Source organism: Typopeltis vanoorti, chromosome 15 (genome assembly GCF_054136105.1).
Source record: "Typopeltis vanoorti isolate ZY-2024b chromosome 15, IOZ_Tvanoo_1.0, whole genome shotgun sequence".
Taxonomy (NCBI): Eukaryota; Metazoa; Arthropoda; class Arachnida; order Uropygi; family Thelyphonidae; genus Typopeltis; species Typopeltis vanoorti.
Window position 1 is genome coordinate 43,240,590 of NC_143563.1, and position 13,138 is coordinate 43,253,727.

General features: G+C 34.7%; 1 protein-coding gene across 4 annotated transcripts in view; it reads left to right on the forward strand.

Moving 5' to 3' along the window:
* Positions 1–12,012, forward strand: part of LOC150098707 (uncharacterized) — a 202,021-nt gene extending 190,009 nt beyond the window's left edge. For all 4 annotated transcript variants that reach the window (XM_090404840.1, XM_090404843.1, XM_090404842.1 and 1 more), the window contains 2 exons: positions 8,570–8,669; positions 11,114–12,012. In XM_090404840.1, the coding sequence (XP_090260966.1) occupies positions 8,570–8,669; positions 11,114–11,400 (387 nt within the window). In that variant the 3' untranslated portion in view covers positions 11,401–12,012. The remainder of the gene's footprint in view (positions 1–8,569; positions 8,670–11,113) is intronic.
* The last annotated feature ends 1,126 nt before the right edge of the window (positions 12,013–13,138 follow it).

Below are 13,138 nucleotides of genomic sequence, written 5' to 3' on the forward strand. Positions count from 1 at the left end.
GCGGGTGCGTGTCACTGTTCGTTCGCCATCAAAAGGCAAAATCAAATCTCATCTGTATAATAATCATTGTATCTATAATCTGCTAATCAGTGTATGTTACAGTAAGTGCTGTATCTAATATCGTCACCTTATAAGCAAATTGCACTAGGTCAAAAATTGCAGGTTTCGAATTTAACTGTTAACTTTTATTTCAAAAAGTTTTTTTTTTGAACTTTTACTTTTATTTTCAGGTGATGATATGTTCTTTGTATCCCTTGTCTTAGTGTTGTACAATTTGTAATAATACCGTATTTTGTGTATCTTTTTTTTTTATAGAGTGAATTTTTTACCGTGTGACAACATGGGTCCCAAAAAGAAAGCTGGTGAGGGGAAAAAAAACAGAAAAATTTTCTCTATTGAACAGAAGAAAGAAATAATAGCAAAACATCATGAAGGCGTGAAAGTTATGCAGCTAGCTCGAATATGTGAAACCAGTCATTCTACAATATCAACCATTTTGGCTAAGAAAGAAGAACTTATGGTTGCTAAGGGAACTTGAAGGTTGAATGTCAGAGGGCTTCTTTTGGCAAATGGAAAATCCATTACTAATTTGGATCAAAGAAAGAGAAATGGCGGGCGATACTATATCTCAAAATGCAATCTGTCAGAAAGCTAAACAGATTTATCAAGATTTGAAAAAGAAGACTTCGGGATCAAGTTCTGAGGTAGATGATGATGATTTCAAAGGTAGAAGAGGTTGGTTTGACAACTTTAAAAAAAGAACAGGAATTCATAGTGTGGTCTGACATGGAGAGGCAGCTAGTGCTGACAAAGCAGCAGCAGATAAATTTGTCAATAGCTTTACAAGAATTATAGAAGAAGGAGAATACCTACCTCAACAAGTCGTCAATTGTGATGAGACTGAGTTATTTTGGAAAAAGATGCCCAACAGGACATTTATCACACAAAAGAAGAAAAAACACTTCCTGGGCATAAACCAATGAATGATAGGTTAACTTTACTTTTAGCAGCAAATGCAAGTGGAGACTGCAAGGTAAAATCAATGTTAATCTAAATGTTAAACTCAGAGAATCCCCGAGTATTCAAAAAGTTCAATGTCTCTAAATCCAATCTCAGTATTTTGTGGACGTCTATCACAAGAATAGAATTTAGAGACTGGATTCGCGAAGTGTTTGGACCAACTGTCAAAGCCTATCTCGAGCAAAACAATCTGCCTCTAAAAGCCATTTTAACCTTGGATAATGCACCTGGCCATCCAACGGGCATACAAAAAGAGCTACCAGAGGAATTAGATTTTATCAAGGTGATTTTTCTTCCTCCCAAGACTACATCTCTGATTCAACCTATGGATCAGCTGATAATTGCAAATTTTAAAAAACTTTACACAAGGGCACTTTTTACCAGGTGCTTTGAAATGTGTGAGGCTACCAACATAACCCTAAGAAAATTTTGGAAGGAAGAATTCAACATTGTCATAGCAATTAGGCTAATTGTAAAGGTTTTGCAAGAAGTAACAAAAATGTCTCAAAGCAGTATGGAGGAAACTGTGTCCTTTTGGTAATGAAGAAACTTCAGATGAAGGACACAAATTGGTAAAGGATATTGTGGCAACTGCTCATGATCTTAACTTGGAAGTAGAGGAAGAAGATGTTGAAGAATTATTGGAGATGCATGACCGAAAACTGACTACTGATGAGCTAAAAGAACTTTTCAAGCAGCAATGTGAAGAAAAGGAAATGGAAATTTCATCTGAAGATGAGGATGGAGAGAAAGAACAAATTACGACTGCTGAAATCAAAAATGTTTTGGCAAAGTGGGAGGAAGTTCAAAATGTTGCTATGAAATGGAATCCAAACAAATCTGAGGTTAGCAGAACTGCAGATCTATTTAATGAAAGTCCATGCAGTTTTTCAGAAACATTTTAAAAAAGAGGCAGAAGCAAACAACCCTAGACATGTTTTTTACAGGTCCATTTGTCAAAAAACTCTGAAGTGAGCCCAATTGTCCTTCTGGTGAAGATTGATAATTAAAAACTGTTTTCATGAACAATTCATTTTATTAATGTTAATTTTTTTGTAGCAAATACATATACTGTATAATAAATAAATGATATGGTTGTGGGGAGGAGCCGGAACAAATTAATCGATTGATTTTCAATTAAATCTTATGGGGAATCGCACCTTGGTTAATGACGGTAATCCGTTCCAGGATTACCGTCATTAACCAAGGCACCACTGTATGTGGACTGCGGACATAAACAGAAGAAAGAGGGATGATATGATAGAAACTTCTGAAAGGGTGTTGTAGGATATTGGTTGATGAAATTTTTTGTTATATAGAAGGTGAGGATTGGATAAGGGAATCTGTGGAGGTTTAGTTTGTGCAGTTAGGATTAGGGTGAGAGCTAGATTTTTCTCTTTGAGCATTGAGTGAGTGGAAAAGTTTGTCTGTTGAAGTAGTGATCATCTAGTTTGAATGAGTTTAAGAGAAAGTATGGCACAAATCATACCTTCTCTTAAACAAATGACACAAATCATGAGTTCTTGATGCACTGGAGGTCTCTGATGATGATAATAATAATAATAAAAAAACCCACGAATAGATCTTTTTTTTTTAGATCATTTCTAGATGATTAAGTAATCATACAAAAATCAGAAGAAGACATAGAGAGCTCTTTACAACTTAGCAAGTAAATAGTGAATACAACTTATGAATTTCCTTTCACTATGATATACTGGGATAAATATCCCATATTGAAAAACCAAGCTCTAGAACAAGTAATATTTCAGTATTTAAGATATGATATAACATTTGGTATAGATAATAATGTATAGATTATAATGTTGTAATAAATTACAATATTAGCTGTCTGTGGTGCTATATGACAAACAATAAAAAGCAAAACAAGAAAGGAAACGGTTAAAATTTTATAAATTCATGCCAGTATAATATTACATGGTTGAGACTGTTGGATAGAGCAGGGGGTGAAAAAGTAGAAGACAAACAGCTGATATGAAATTTCTTAAAGCAGTTTAAGGGTGTACAAGAATGAATAGAATACAAAGTGATTAAATAAATAACGAATTACAACTAATTGTAATAAATTATTATTATTATTACGGGCGACTCCAGGGAGTCCTTAGACTCATCGAGGGAGGCCCTAAACATCATGTCCACACAACTATTCGGCATTCTCACAGTATCTATCATATCTTGCCTTGAACTCATTCACTGTCATAGCACCCACAACAGACTCTGGCAGCTTATTCCACTCATTTACCACTCTAAAAGTAAAGAATCCAGCTCTAACATCCTTGCTAACCACACTCTTGCCCATCTTCCATAGATGTCCCCTAGTTCTCCCATCACCAATCCTGATCTCAAAAATATCCTCTGAATTAATCCTGTAGAAACTCTTCAGCAATTTGAATGTCTCAATCATATCTCCCCTCTTCCGCCTATCAACCAGTTTCTACAATCCACAAATCTTCAACCTGTTCTCATAAGGTTCATTCCAGAGACCTGCTAACATCTTGGCCACTCACCTCTGGATCCTCTCCACCTCCTCCCCATCCAGAAGAAACCTAGTTGACGAAATCTGGGCACAGTAGTTGAGATGAGGTCTTATCAAGGCTCGGTACACAGGAACAATAACTTGCTTGTCCCTGCTCGTCAAAGTATTTTTCAACAGCCAAGTGATTTGATGAGCTGATTTAGCCACTTTTGCAATGTCCCCCTAAACTTTATCTCCCTTTCCACCAACACTCCCAAGTCCCTGACCTCATCAATCTCCTGGAGTACAGTTCCACCAATGTGGTATACTGCTGCTAATCTTTTCACCCCAAAATGCATAACCTTACATTTTGCCACATTAAATTGACATCCATTCTCCTTAGCCCAGACCTGCAATTTATCTAAATCATCCTGCAAAATTTTGACATCTTCTGCATTCACTATTGCTCTACCCAACTTAGCATCATCAGCGAACAAATGAAACATTTCTCTCAGATCCTTCTGTATATCGTTTATGAACAAATTAAACTACAGTGGTCCAACAACAGAACCTGCTGCACACCACTAGTCACAGGTTGTCTTTTGGACTCTACTCTTGAGTAAACTACTGTCTGGTATCTCTCCATCAACCACTCCTATCCATCTCACCACCCCTATATCCATTCCCATATGTTGCAGTTTACGGATTAGACTTCCATGGCATATCCTGTCAAAGGCCTTAGCCAGGTCCAGCAGTATCACTGTAAACCCATTACCCTTATCCAGTTCAGCCGTCACTGTGTTATAAAACTTGAGCAAGTTACTGAGCCATGATCTACCCTTCACAAAGCCATACTGTCCCCCGTACAGTATCTCATTTTCATCAATTCATTCCTGTATTTTTCCCTTGACTACTTTCTCCAGGACCTTGACAACGACTCCTGGTATGTTGATCGGTCGGTAATTTGCAACAGTAGTCTTGGTTCCTCCTTTATGCAGTGTAACTATTTTCCCCTCTTTCCACACTTTTGGGACTAAACCAGACCCAAGACTCAGATTAAACAACATGGTCAAGGTCACTGATAATTCTTTAGCCGCTTCACATGTATGACCAGTGCCGGTATACCATCCAATCCCACAGATGTATTCACATTAAGGTTCTGTAATAGACTATTCACCTCCACTTCATTTATCACAATTCCCATATAAACTAATGGTTCCTTCATTCTTTTAATGTCACCACCTGGATGATATACTCTTGCAAAGTGCTCACTCAGTAATTCTACTATATCAACTGATTCAGTGACCACCTTACCATCGGCATTCCTTAAAATCATTCTGCCGTGTACAGTTTTTTTTTTGCTTGCAGCATATTGAAAGAACTGTTTGGGATTCTCTTTAGCTTGCATAGCTAGTCTTTCATAATCCACTTTTGCTTTTCTTACCACACTCGTTACCCTTCTGGCCTGTGCTTTATACCATTCGTGTGCCTGCAGGTCACCTTTCTCTTTAAATTCACTCCACAGTTGTTTCTTTTTTTGCAGCTCAAGCTTAATGGTGTTATTCATCCATTTAACCCCTACTTGTTTTACTATTCGGACCCTAGGTATACAATCAGCCATAACCTCCTGTAAATGCTCCTTGACCACTTCCCATGCTCTATCGGCATCCAGCTCTTGCAGTTTTACATGCCATGGCACTGAATCAAGCAATCTCCTAAGCTTGTCATACTTGCCAGCACAGTAATTCCACGTATACCCTGTCTTAATCGAAAATTCCACACCTTTAGCCACCTCCCAGGTCAAGACCTTATGATCACACTCACCAATAGGTGGCAACATGGTCATATTCATTACAGTCAAATTCTCAGATGCTATTACTAGGTCAAGCACTCTCACATCTCTAGTATTTTCAATTGCATGCTGTCTTAGATAGTTATCCCTTAATAATTGAATAAAATCCAGTTCCTTCCTCACATGTGTCCCGTCCTCCTTCCAATCAATGTTACCATAGTTGAAATCCCCCATAATAATTACCCTCCTTCCACTCATTTCATCAATTTGTTTATGCATACTATCCTCATCATCTATTCCATCACTTGGGCTATAGCAGCACCCAACTGTATATTTTGTTCTGCCAGTTTCAATCTCACACCAAATAGCCTCAAATGAGCTCTTTTCACTACCCTGCAATACAACTTCAATTCTCCTTGGTTGCAGTTCATCAGCTATCATCAATAACACTCCTCCCCCCCATTTTATTCTCTCTGTCCCTCCTAAACACACTATAACCTACACATTCTATCCCACTAACTATATCATCTTCTGTCAGCCATGTTTCACTAATGCCAATAACCTGTGGCCAGGAAGAGCCAACCAAGGCCAAAAATTCTTCCTTCTTGTTCCTAATACTCCTGGCATTAGTATACATGAAATGCAGAGTCCCTTTGTCCTACCCCTATCTTGATGCATTATTCTAACTATCCCATTCCGATTACTTGTCCTTAGTACTGGCTCAGGTACATTATATACATTCTTACACTCAACTGTCTCACTGATGTCTGCATATCCACTCCCCCCCCCCTGCTTGGTAGTTCTAGTTTCCCTGGTTCTGCACATCCATTTTCACTTCATTCAGCAACACTTTTTCTAGTCTCCACACACCAAATCCATTCAAATGCAGGCCATCCATCTTGTATAAATCCTTTCGCCCATCAAACTCATTCCACACATCCATGAATTCCACACCACAACGTCTGCATAACTTGTGCATAAAGGTCAGTTGTGATTATGGCCCTCCTTCTAAACTCTCTGTCGTAAAAGAATATCAAAAGAATTAGAGAGAACATGCGGGGGGGGGGTACTGAAAAGTTCTGATAAACACCTAGAACAAAACTGAAATAACCACAAGAAAGAACATATCTTAAAACTCTCTAAACCCCATGTTTCATCAAATTGTAATGATTTGTTCTTTTTTCTTTTAAAATATATAAGAAGACATGTCAGAGTTTTGAAGAAATTCAAAGACACAGAGGTGCATGCCATCAAGTTTTTCAAGCTGCAAGAAAGGTCTGCACTGAGATTTACCAAACTTTCTGTGAGACTTTAGGAGACTGTGCCCCAGCATATTGAACAGCTGCCAGATAGATGGGCTAGTTTAAAAACTGGGCATACTGAGACAACAGATGCTCCCCCCCCCCCTCCACCAAGTCAGGAAGACCTTCCACAGCGATCAATCTGAAAACATCAATACAGTGCATGCCATGATCCTTGATGATAGACAAATACCAGCCAAAATCATTGCAAAGACTCTGGGGATATCCAGGGAATGAATTGGAGTCATTATCCTCTAACATCTGGACATGGCAGAAGCTCTCAGCAAAGTGGGTCCCCCATATGTTTGAATGCTGACCAAAAGAGAGAACATGTGCTGTCATTTCAAGTGATTTTGGGTCATTTTGAGAAATCAGATGCAAATTTTTTTTCTCATGTTGTGACTGTTGATCAAGCATGACTTCATCACTATGACACAGAGATCAAACAACAGTCAGTAGTGTGGAGACACAAAAGTTTTCCACAGCCAAAGAAGCTGTGAAACCCAAAAAACAGCAGGATAGGTTCTTGCCATTGTCTTTTGGGATATGGATGGTGTAATCCTTACAAAGTACTTAAAAAAACATGAAACTGTTACGGCAGCAGTTTATTCAACAGCTCTGAAGGATTTGAAGGAGGTACTGAAGTAAAAATGCCACAGGAAACTGAGCAGAGGATTGTTGCTTTTGCATGACAGTACACCTGTTCACTTTTCATGAAACACAACAGACAATGCAACTTGGGCTTTCAATGTCTGCCTCACCCACCCTATTTTCCAGACCTGGCCCCATCTGACTATTTCCTATTCCTATTTTAAGGAAACACTTAAAATGAACAAAATTTACCACAGATGATAAAGTCATATCTGCAGCTGAGGACTGGTTTGTGCAACAAGGGAAAGACTTTTTACTCAGAGGATTGTAAATAATGCAGCAGTGTTGTAACAAGTTTATAACATTTTGTGGGGAAGAATAATGTGGAAGTTACATTATTCTACCTCTATTTTTTCATGGTGATTATCACAGCTTTTCAGCACACCCTCATATACAACAAATGGAAGAGAGAAGACTGCTAAAGAAAGTAATTAAAGATAAGCCTTGGAAGTAAAAGAATATAAGACATCCTAAGAAAGAATGAAAGTATGAATGGATAATAATTTATTTATTGAGCTATATTAAGAATTTATTCTAAGAATATTCATTATTTTTCAGGATTGTATGTTTTTGATATTTCATTTACTTAACTGCTTGTTTTATGCATCTAAAAAACATGCATACTGACATCAAATAGAATTAACCACAGTCCAAATTCATCACCTTTTAGGTGCTGAAACAGGCTTATAGCCTAGATCTTGAATGAAGAAGATATTAAAAAATGGTTAACATGGACAATCTGAATATGTTTGTGCATTGTTTTGAGTAGTCTTTTATTTGCAAAATGTTTGTTTAAGAATGAACAAGCAAGTGTTGTACAGGATTTCATCGTTAACAGCTTTCTTTAGAGTTGCTACTCTTCAGTTACCACTGATATTGCATATCTTTCTCATGAAAAGCAGTGCCACATTTCATATTGCCATCTAAAAACATCATTTTTAGCAATATTAAAATTTTCTGTATTTTTTTATAAGAAAATTTCTTAACTTTTATGTATCTGCCTCAGTTCACATTATTATTACAACCATATAAGAACTGTGCAGAATTTGTATATTAAATTTGAGAAATTAAATTAGAAATATAAATTTGGTTCATCAGAAAGAAAACCCTGTTTTGCATATTTAATGATAAGGAAATGTCCTTGCATGCAGTTTGCAATATTCCAAATTTTATCTATTTAGTCTCTAGCTAAAAATACTTCCACACCAAACTAAATTGTTATTTAGTTTGGTATAGAATTATTCACAAATCCTCATGAATGATTAGTTATGATATTTAAATATCTTTGTATTTTTTTTTGTTTCTTAAATGTACTTTGAAAATATCTTTCAGCATCCAGCTCCATTACCTCATGCACCTGTTTATAGAGAAAACAAATTGTTAAAAGCCCTTCCACCAAAACCAGCAGTAAAGATATCCAAAGTTGCAAATGGTATTTCTATTTGAAATATCTCTAATATTAGCAATATTTAAGTCAGTAGTTAACAAACCAATTTGTTTGTATTGCAATTATCCAGTATTTGCAAAACCTTTTGCAAATATTAAATAATTTATTTTTCCTCTAGTTTTTTACTCATTCATAGCTCAGAAGTAAGAGGCTTAGAATTAATAGTAGCAAACTTAGAATTTCTAAGTAACTTTTATGGAGTTAGTCTTAGGTGAGAAAAGCTAATTAATTCCTCATTGCTTATTTAGAAGAATTTTATTTATATTATTCCTTGTATCTTGCTTCGCAAACACAGCAGTTGTAATTATGTTCTGAAAGAGACTTGTTAATGAAAGAAATGATCAATCACACAACTCATAAATATGTATGCTTATTTACTGATAGACAGTGATTTTTTTTGGGATGGTACACAATGGTATTTCATACCAATACCTTTATTAACTGTGATGTGACATATCAGTGCAGTACTCGTTTAATTTTCAAATTTTCCTGAATTGAATGTGTACTGGCACCTGTTGTTTTAAAACAAGTACTTCTAATAGATATCCTTTTTCTTTCACAAACACAGACCTGTTTCAATCTGTATCCTACATTATCAGTTGTCCTTGTTTCCTATTCGTTTTGGTCTTTAAGCTCCAGTACTGAGTCTTAAATTAAACAGTTTGATCAGAGGAGCTGATAATTCTCTTGCACATTCTCATAATACATAAGCTGATATGCCATCTAATGGCTCTGTTTGCATTGAGGTTGTAATATTTAAAACACTCCCATTTCTTCAACCTCTATTCTCCCATCAGTCAGTGTCACATCTGACATTGCAACATCACCACCTAGATGGTATACCCCTGCAAAATGCTTATTCAGTAATTCAGCTATTTGGTTTGGTTCTATTACGTCCTCACCATCAGCACTCTTTAAAGTCATCCTTCCATAGTTATTTCTCTTTTTATTTGCCACATAGTTAAAGAACTGTTCAGGATTTTTATTTTATTTATTTTTTATTTTTATTTATTTATTTTTTTTTTTGGGCCTTATCCTCTTCAGCTAGCTTTTTTTCATAATTAGCTTTGGCTTTCCTTATCATATAGGTCACCCTTCTTTCCTGTGCCTTGTACTGCTCGTGGGCCTGATCAACTTTTCTTTATATTCCCTCCACAAGTTTTTCTTTATTTTGCAACTGTTGCTTAATGATGTTATCCATTCATCTAACTCCTACCCGATTTATCCCTCTGACCTTGGGTATAAATTCTGATACTGCTTTTTTCAAAAAAAAAAAACCCTTGACCACCTCCCATGCATCACTACCACCACCACCACCATCTCTCCTCTCCAAATTCTTATGCTATGGCACTGCTGAAAGCTGACTCCTCAGCATGTCACAGTCATCTGTTATGTAACTCCACGTATCTCCCTTCTTAACGAAAATTCTTCATGTCTGGTAATCTCTCAGGTCAAGACTACATAATCACTTTCTTCAAGCAGAGACTGTATAGTTAGATTGGTTAGCGTTAAGTTCTCTGATGCTGTGATCAGATCCCGCACTCTGAAACTTCATTTCTCCTCCATTACATGCTTTCTCGGGAGCTGTATACATTCCATTTCCTTCATTGCCTGTTCTTAATAATAAAGTATGGATTTTGTGCAATTTTAAGTAACATTTATGAAAATGAGCCTCAGTCTCAGTGGATGATTATCTTTGAAATTGCTAGAAATATTGACTATTCCAGAAAATGAATACCATTTTCTTGTTAATTTAACAATGCAGTTTTAATATTCATCCATAGTTAATTAATAATAATTAATAAATGGAAATACAAATCTTTTCTATAATATAGTACTTATCTGATGTTTTATTCATTTTTGGCTATTAAGTGACCCAAACTACAAGTTATTGTCTTCCAAATTCTATTTTTCTGATATAAAAATTTGCTTTCTCCTAGATAAATCAGCATGAAAATGCACTATAGGCGTGCACACACACGCAATTAATAGCTATATATTTGCCATCTGATAATAGCTATATTTGCCTCATTTGTAATTCCAACTAATCCTGGTTTAATATGAACTACAGAGAAAACTTGAAGACCTTTGCTCTGCACATATGTGACTTGATAAAGTCCCCTTTACACTTTTTGAAAATTTAAAATAAAAATTATAATAAAAAATATATATATACAGGTAATAATTATATGTAGGCTAGAAAAAGGATTTCATTTGCTTATTGAATTTTATTATAATATTTAGGCTAAAAAATTGCATCTGCTCTGCACTTTTAACCAAAATGGATATCATAATTGGGAATTTATTTTTATAAAAAATAAATTTTTATCATGCTTGATTTAAAAACTAATTTTTTACCATAATTAGTAAAAAAAAATTAATTTTTGTTCATGTTAATTGTTATACTTATGTATCTTCTTTGTTTGCAGGCATAGTTCTATCCTGGAACATGACCTTAAATTCTACTCATGCTGATATTGCTACGTATCAGTTGTTTGCGTACCAAGAAAGTTCTGGTCCTGTTAATAGTAATCTTTGGAAAAAGGTTGGCGATGTGAAGGCTTTGCCACTTCCTATGGCATGCACATTGACTCAGTTTGTGGAAGGACATAAATATCACTTTGCGGTTCGAGCTGTGGATGTTAGTAATAGGCTGGGACCATTTGGTGACCCTGCAAGCATTCTATTGATGCCTCGCAGTGGAGAAACAAAGTGAAATGTGAATGAAGAAATTTTTATATCATGTTCACATTCCATTTGCACAGTGGAAATTGCTTCACGGTGTTGTAGGACAAAAACAAACATTCTTTCCATTAAGTTAGTGCTGCAGTAACTGTTGAGGCTCAAGCTGTCTCTTTGTTATAATTGTTAAAATATTTTAATTCTGACAGTTTTGTTCTCTTGAAGAAGAGTTTTGAGATATTTTAAATGTCTTTTTTATGTATTACTTTGTATTTGCTTTACATTCAAGTGAATGTATTAAAGTCTGCTTTTTTTTATATACTTGATTTTGTTGCAGTGAGTGAAAAAAATGGCTGCATAAAGAGCATAAGTTTCAGTGATCTCATTTCGTTGTAGAACACTGTATATACATTTGTATTATCTCCCCACATTTTGTAAAAACAAAATAAAAACCTACAATTTTTCTCCCATTACGTGTAATTGAAGTTGGTCATAATGTGATAATACTCTTGGCATTTTAGTGTCTTTATAGACAAACTTTAAAATATTTGTTATGCTTGCAATTTTTTTTCTATTTTATTCAATTTAATTGTATTTGTACATATATAGTTATGAGGAGAGAAGAGAGAATAAAATTTTCTACTTATATGGAACTGCCTTGAAGTCCTGTGATTGTTACAGGAACAAGAGTTAACCACCTGATTTTTTTTTTTTTTTTTTTTCCGTAAGACTTTGTGTAGCATTTAAAATTCTCTAAATTACTAATTTAATACATGAAAAAAAATGACTAAGACAGTGCCTTAACTTTGAAAACAGAAAATCCATATGGAAGAAAATGCTTAAATAGGATCTATGAAAATAGTTTGAAAAAAAAAAAATAATAATATGTATATTTATATGTATACATTAGTTTTTATAAGCACAGTTTTATCCTAGTAAAAAGCAACATGAGGACTTGAAAAAAAGTAAATTTTAAAGTAAAATATCTGAATTTATTAAGCTTGTCAAATAAATATAGTAACATCTGCTAATTTCATCTACCTAAACTGTGGAGTTTAGGTAGATGAAATAAAATTTTAAAAAAAAATTCTTCCTATAATATGCATTAAATTTATTTCTAAAAAAAATGTATATATTGAAAATTTATTTTCATGATATACTTACAATATATTTTCTACAGAAATGAAATGTTAATTACAACAAACATTTTGTATACTTGTCTGAAATGCTTATTTCCCTGCCTTAAATTATTTTTATTTATAATATTGAGAAAAATGAACAGTTTCTGATAGCCATTCCAAATTTTAAATTGTTCAAATACTGTAACTCATTATCATTCCAATGAATTTTTGAAATGGCAAAACTGTAGAACATTTTTTAAAATGTCCTTCAATTCTACATTCAATTTACAAATAAACTAGTGTGCACAGTTAGCATTGATAACATAACTTAATATTAATTAAGTTTAAGTACTACATAATTTTATATTGCCTTATTAAAGAATGACCTAGCATAAAAGGATAGTAGGCAGTTCTGTCCAAAATTTTTCTTCAGATGAACCCAAGAGAATTGGGTATTTCAGCAGTAAGAAACGTGTCTCTGAAAACTTATTCAGGATACACATTTTTCTTTTTGTACATCTCAGTTCATGTGTGAGAGAGAGAGAGAGAGAGATTGACATAAATCACTTAATAGCAGAAAAACATGTTTTGCAATACCAGTATTCTGTATTTTCAGTTATATTTAAGATTTCTGTCTTTAACTATCTATTC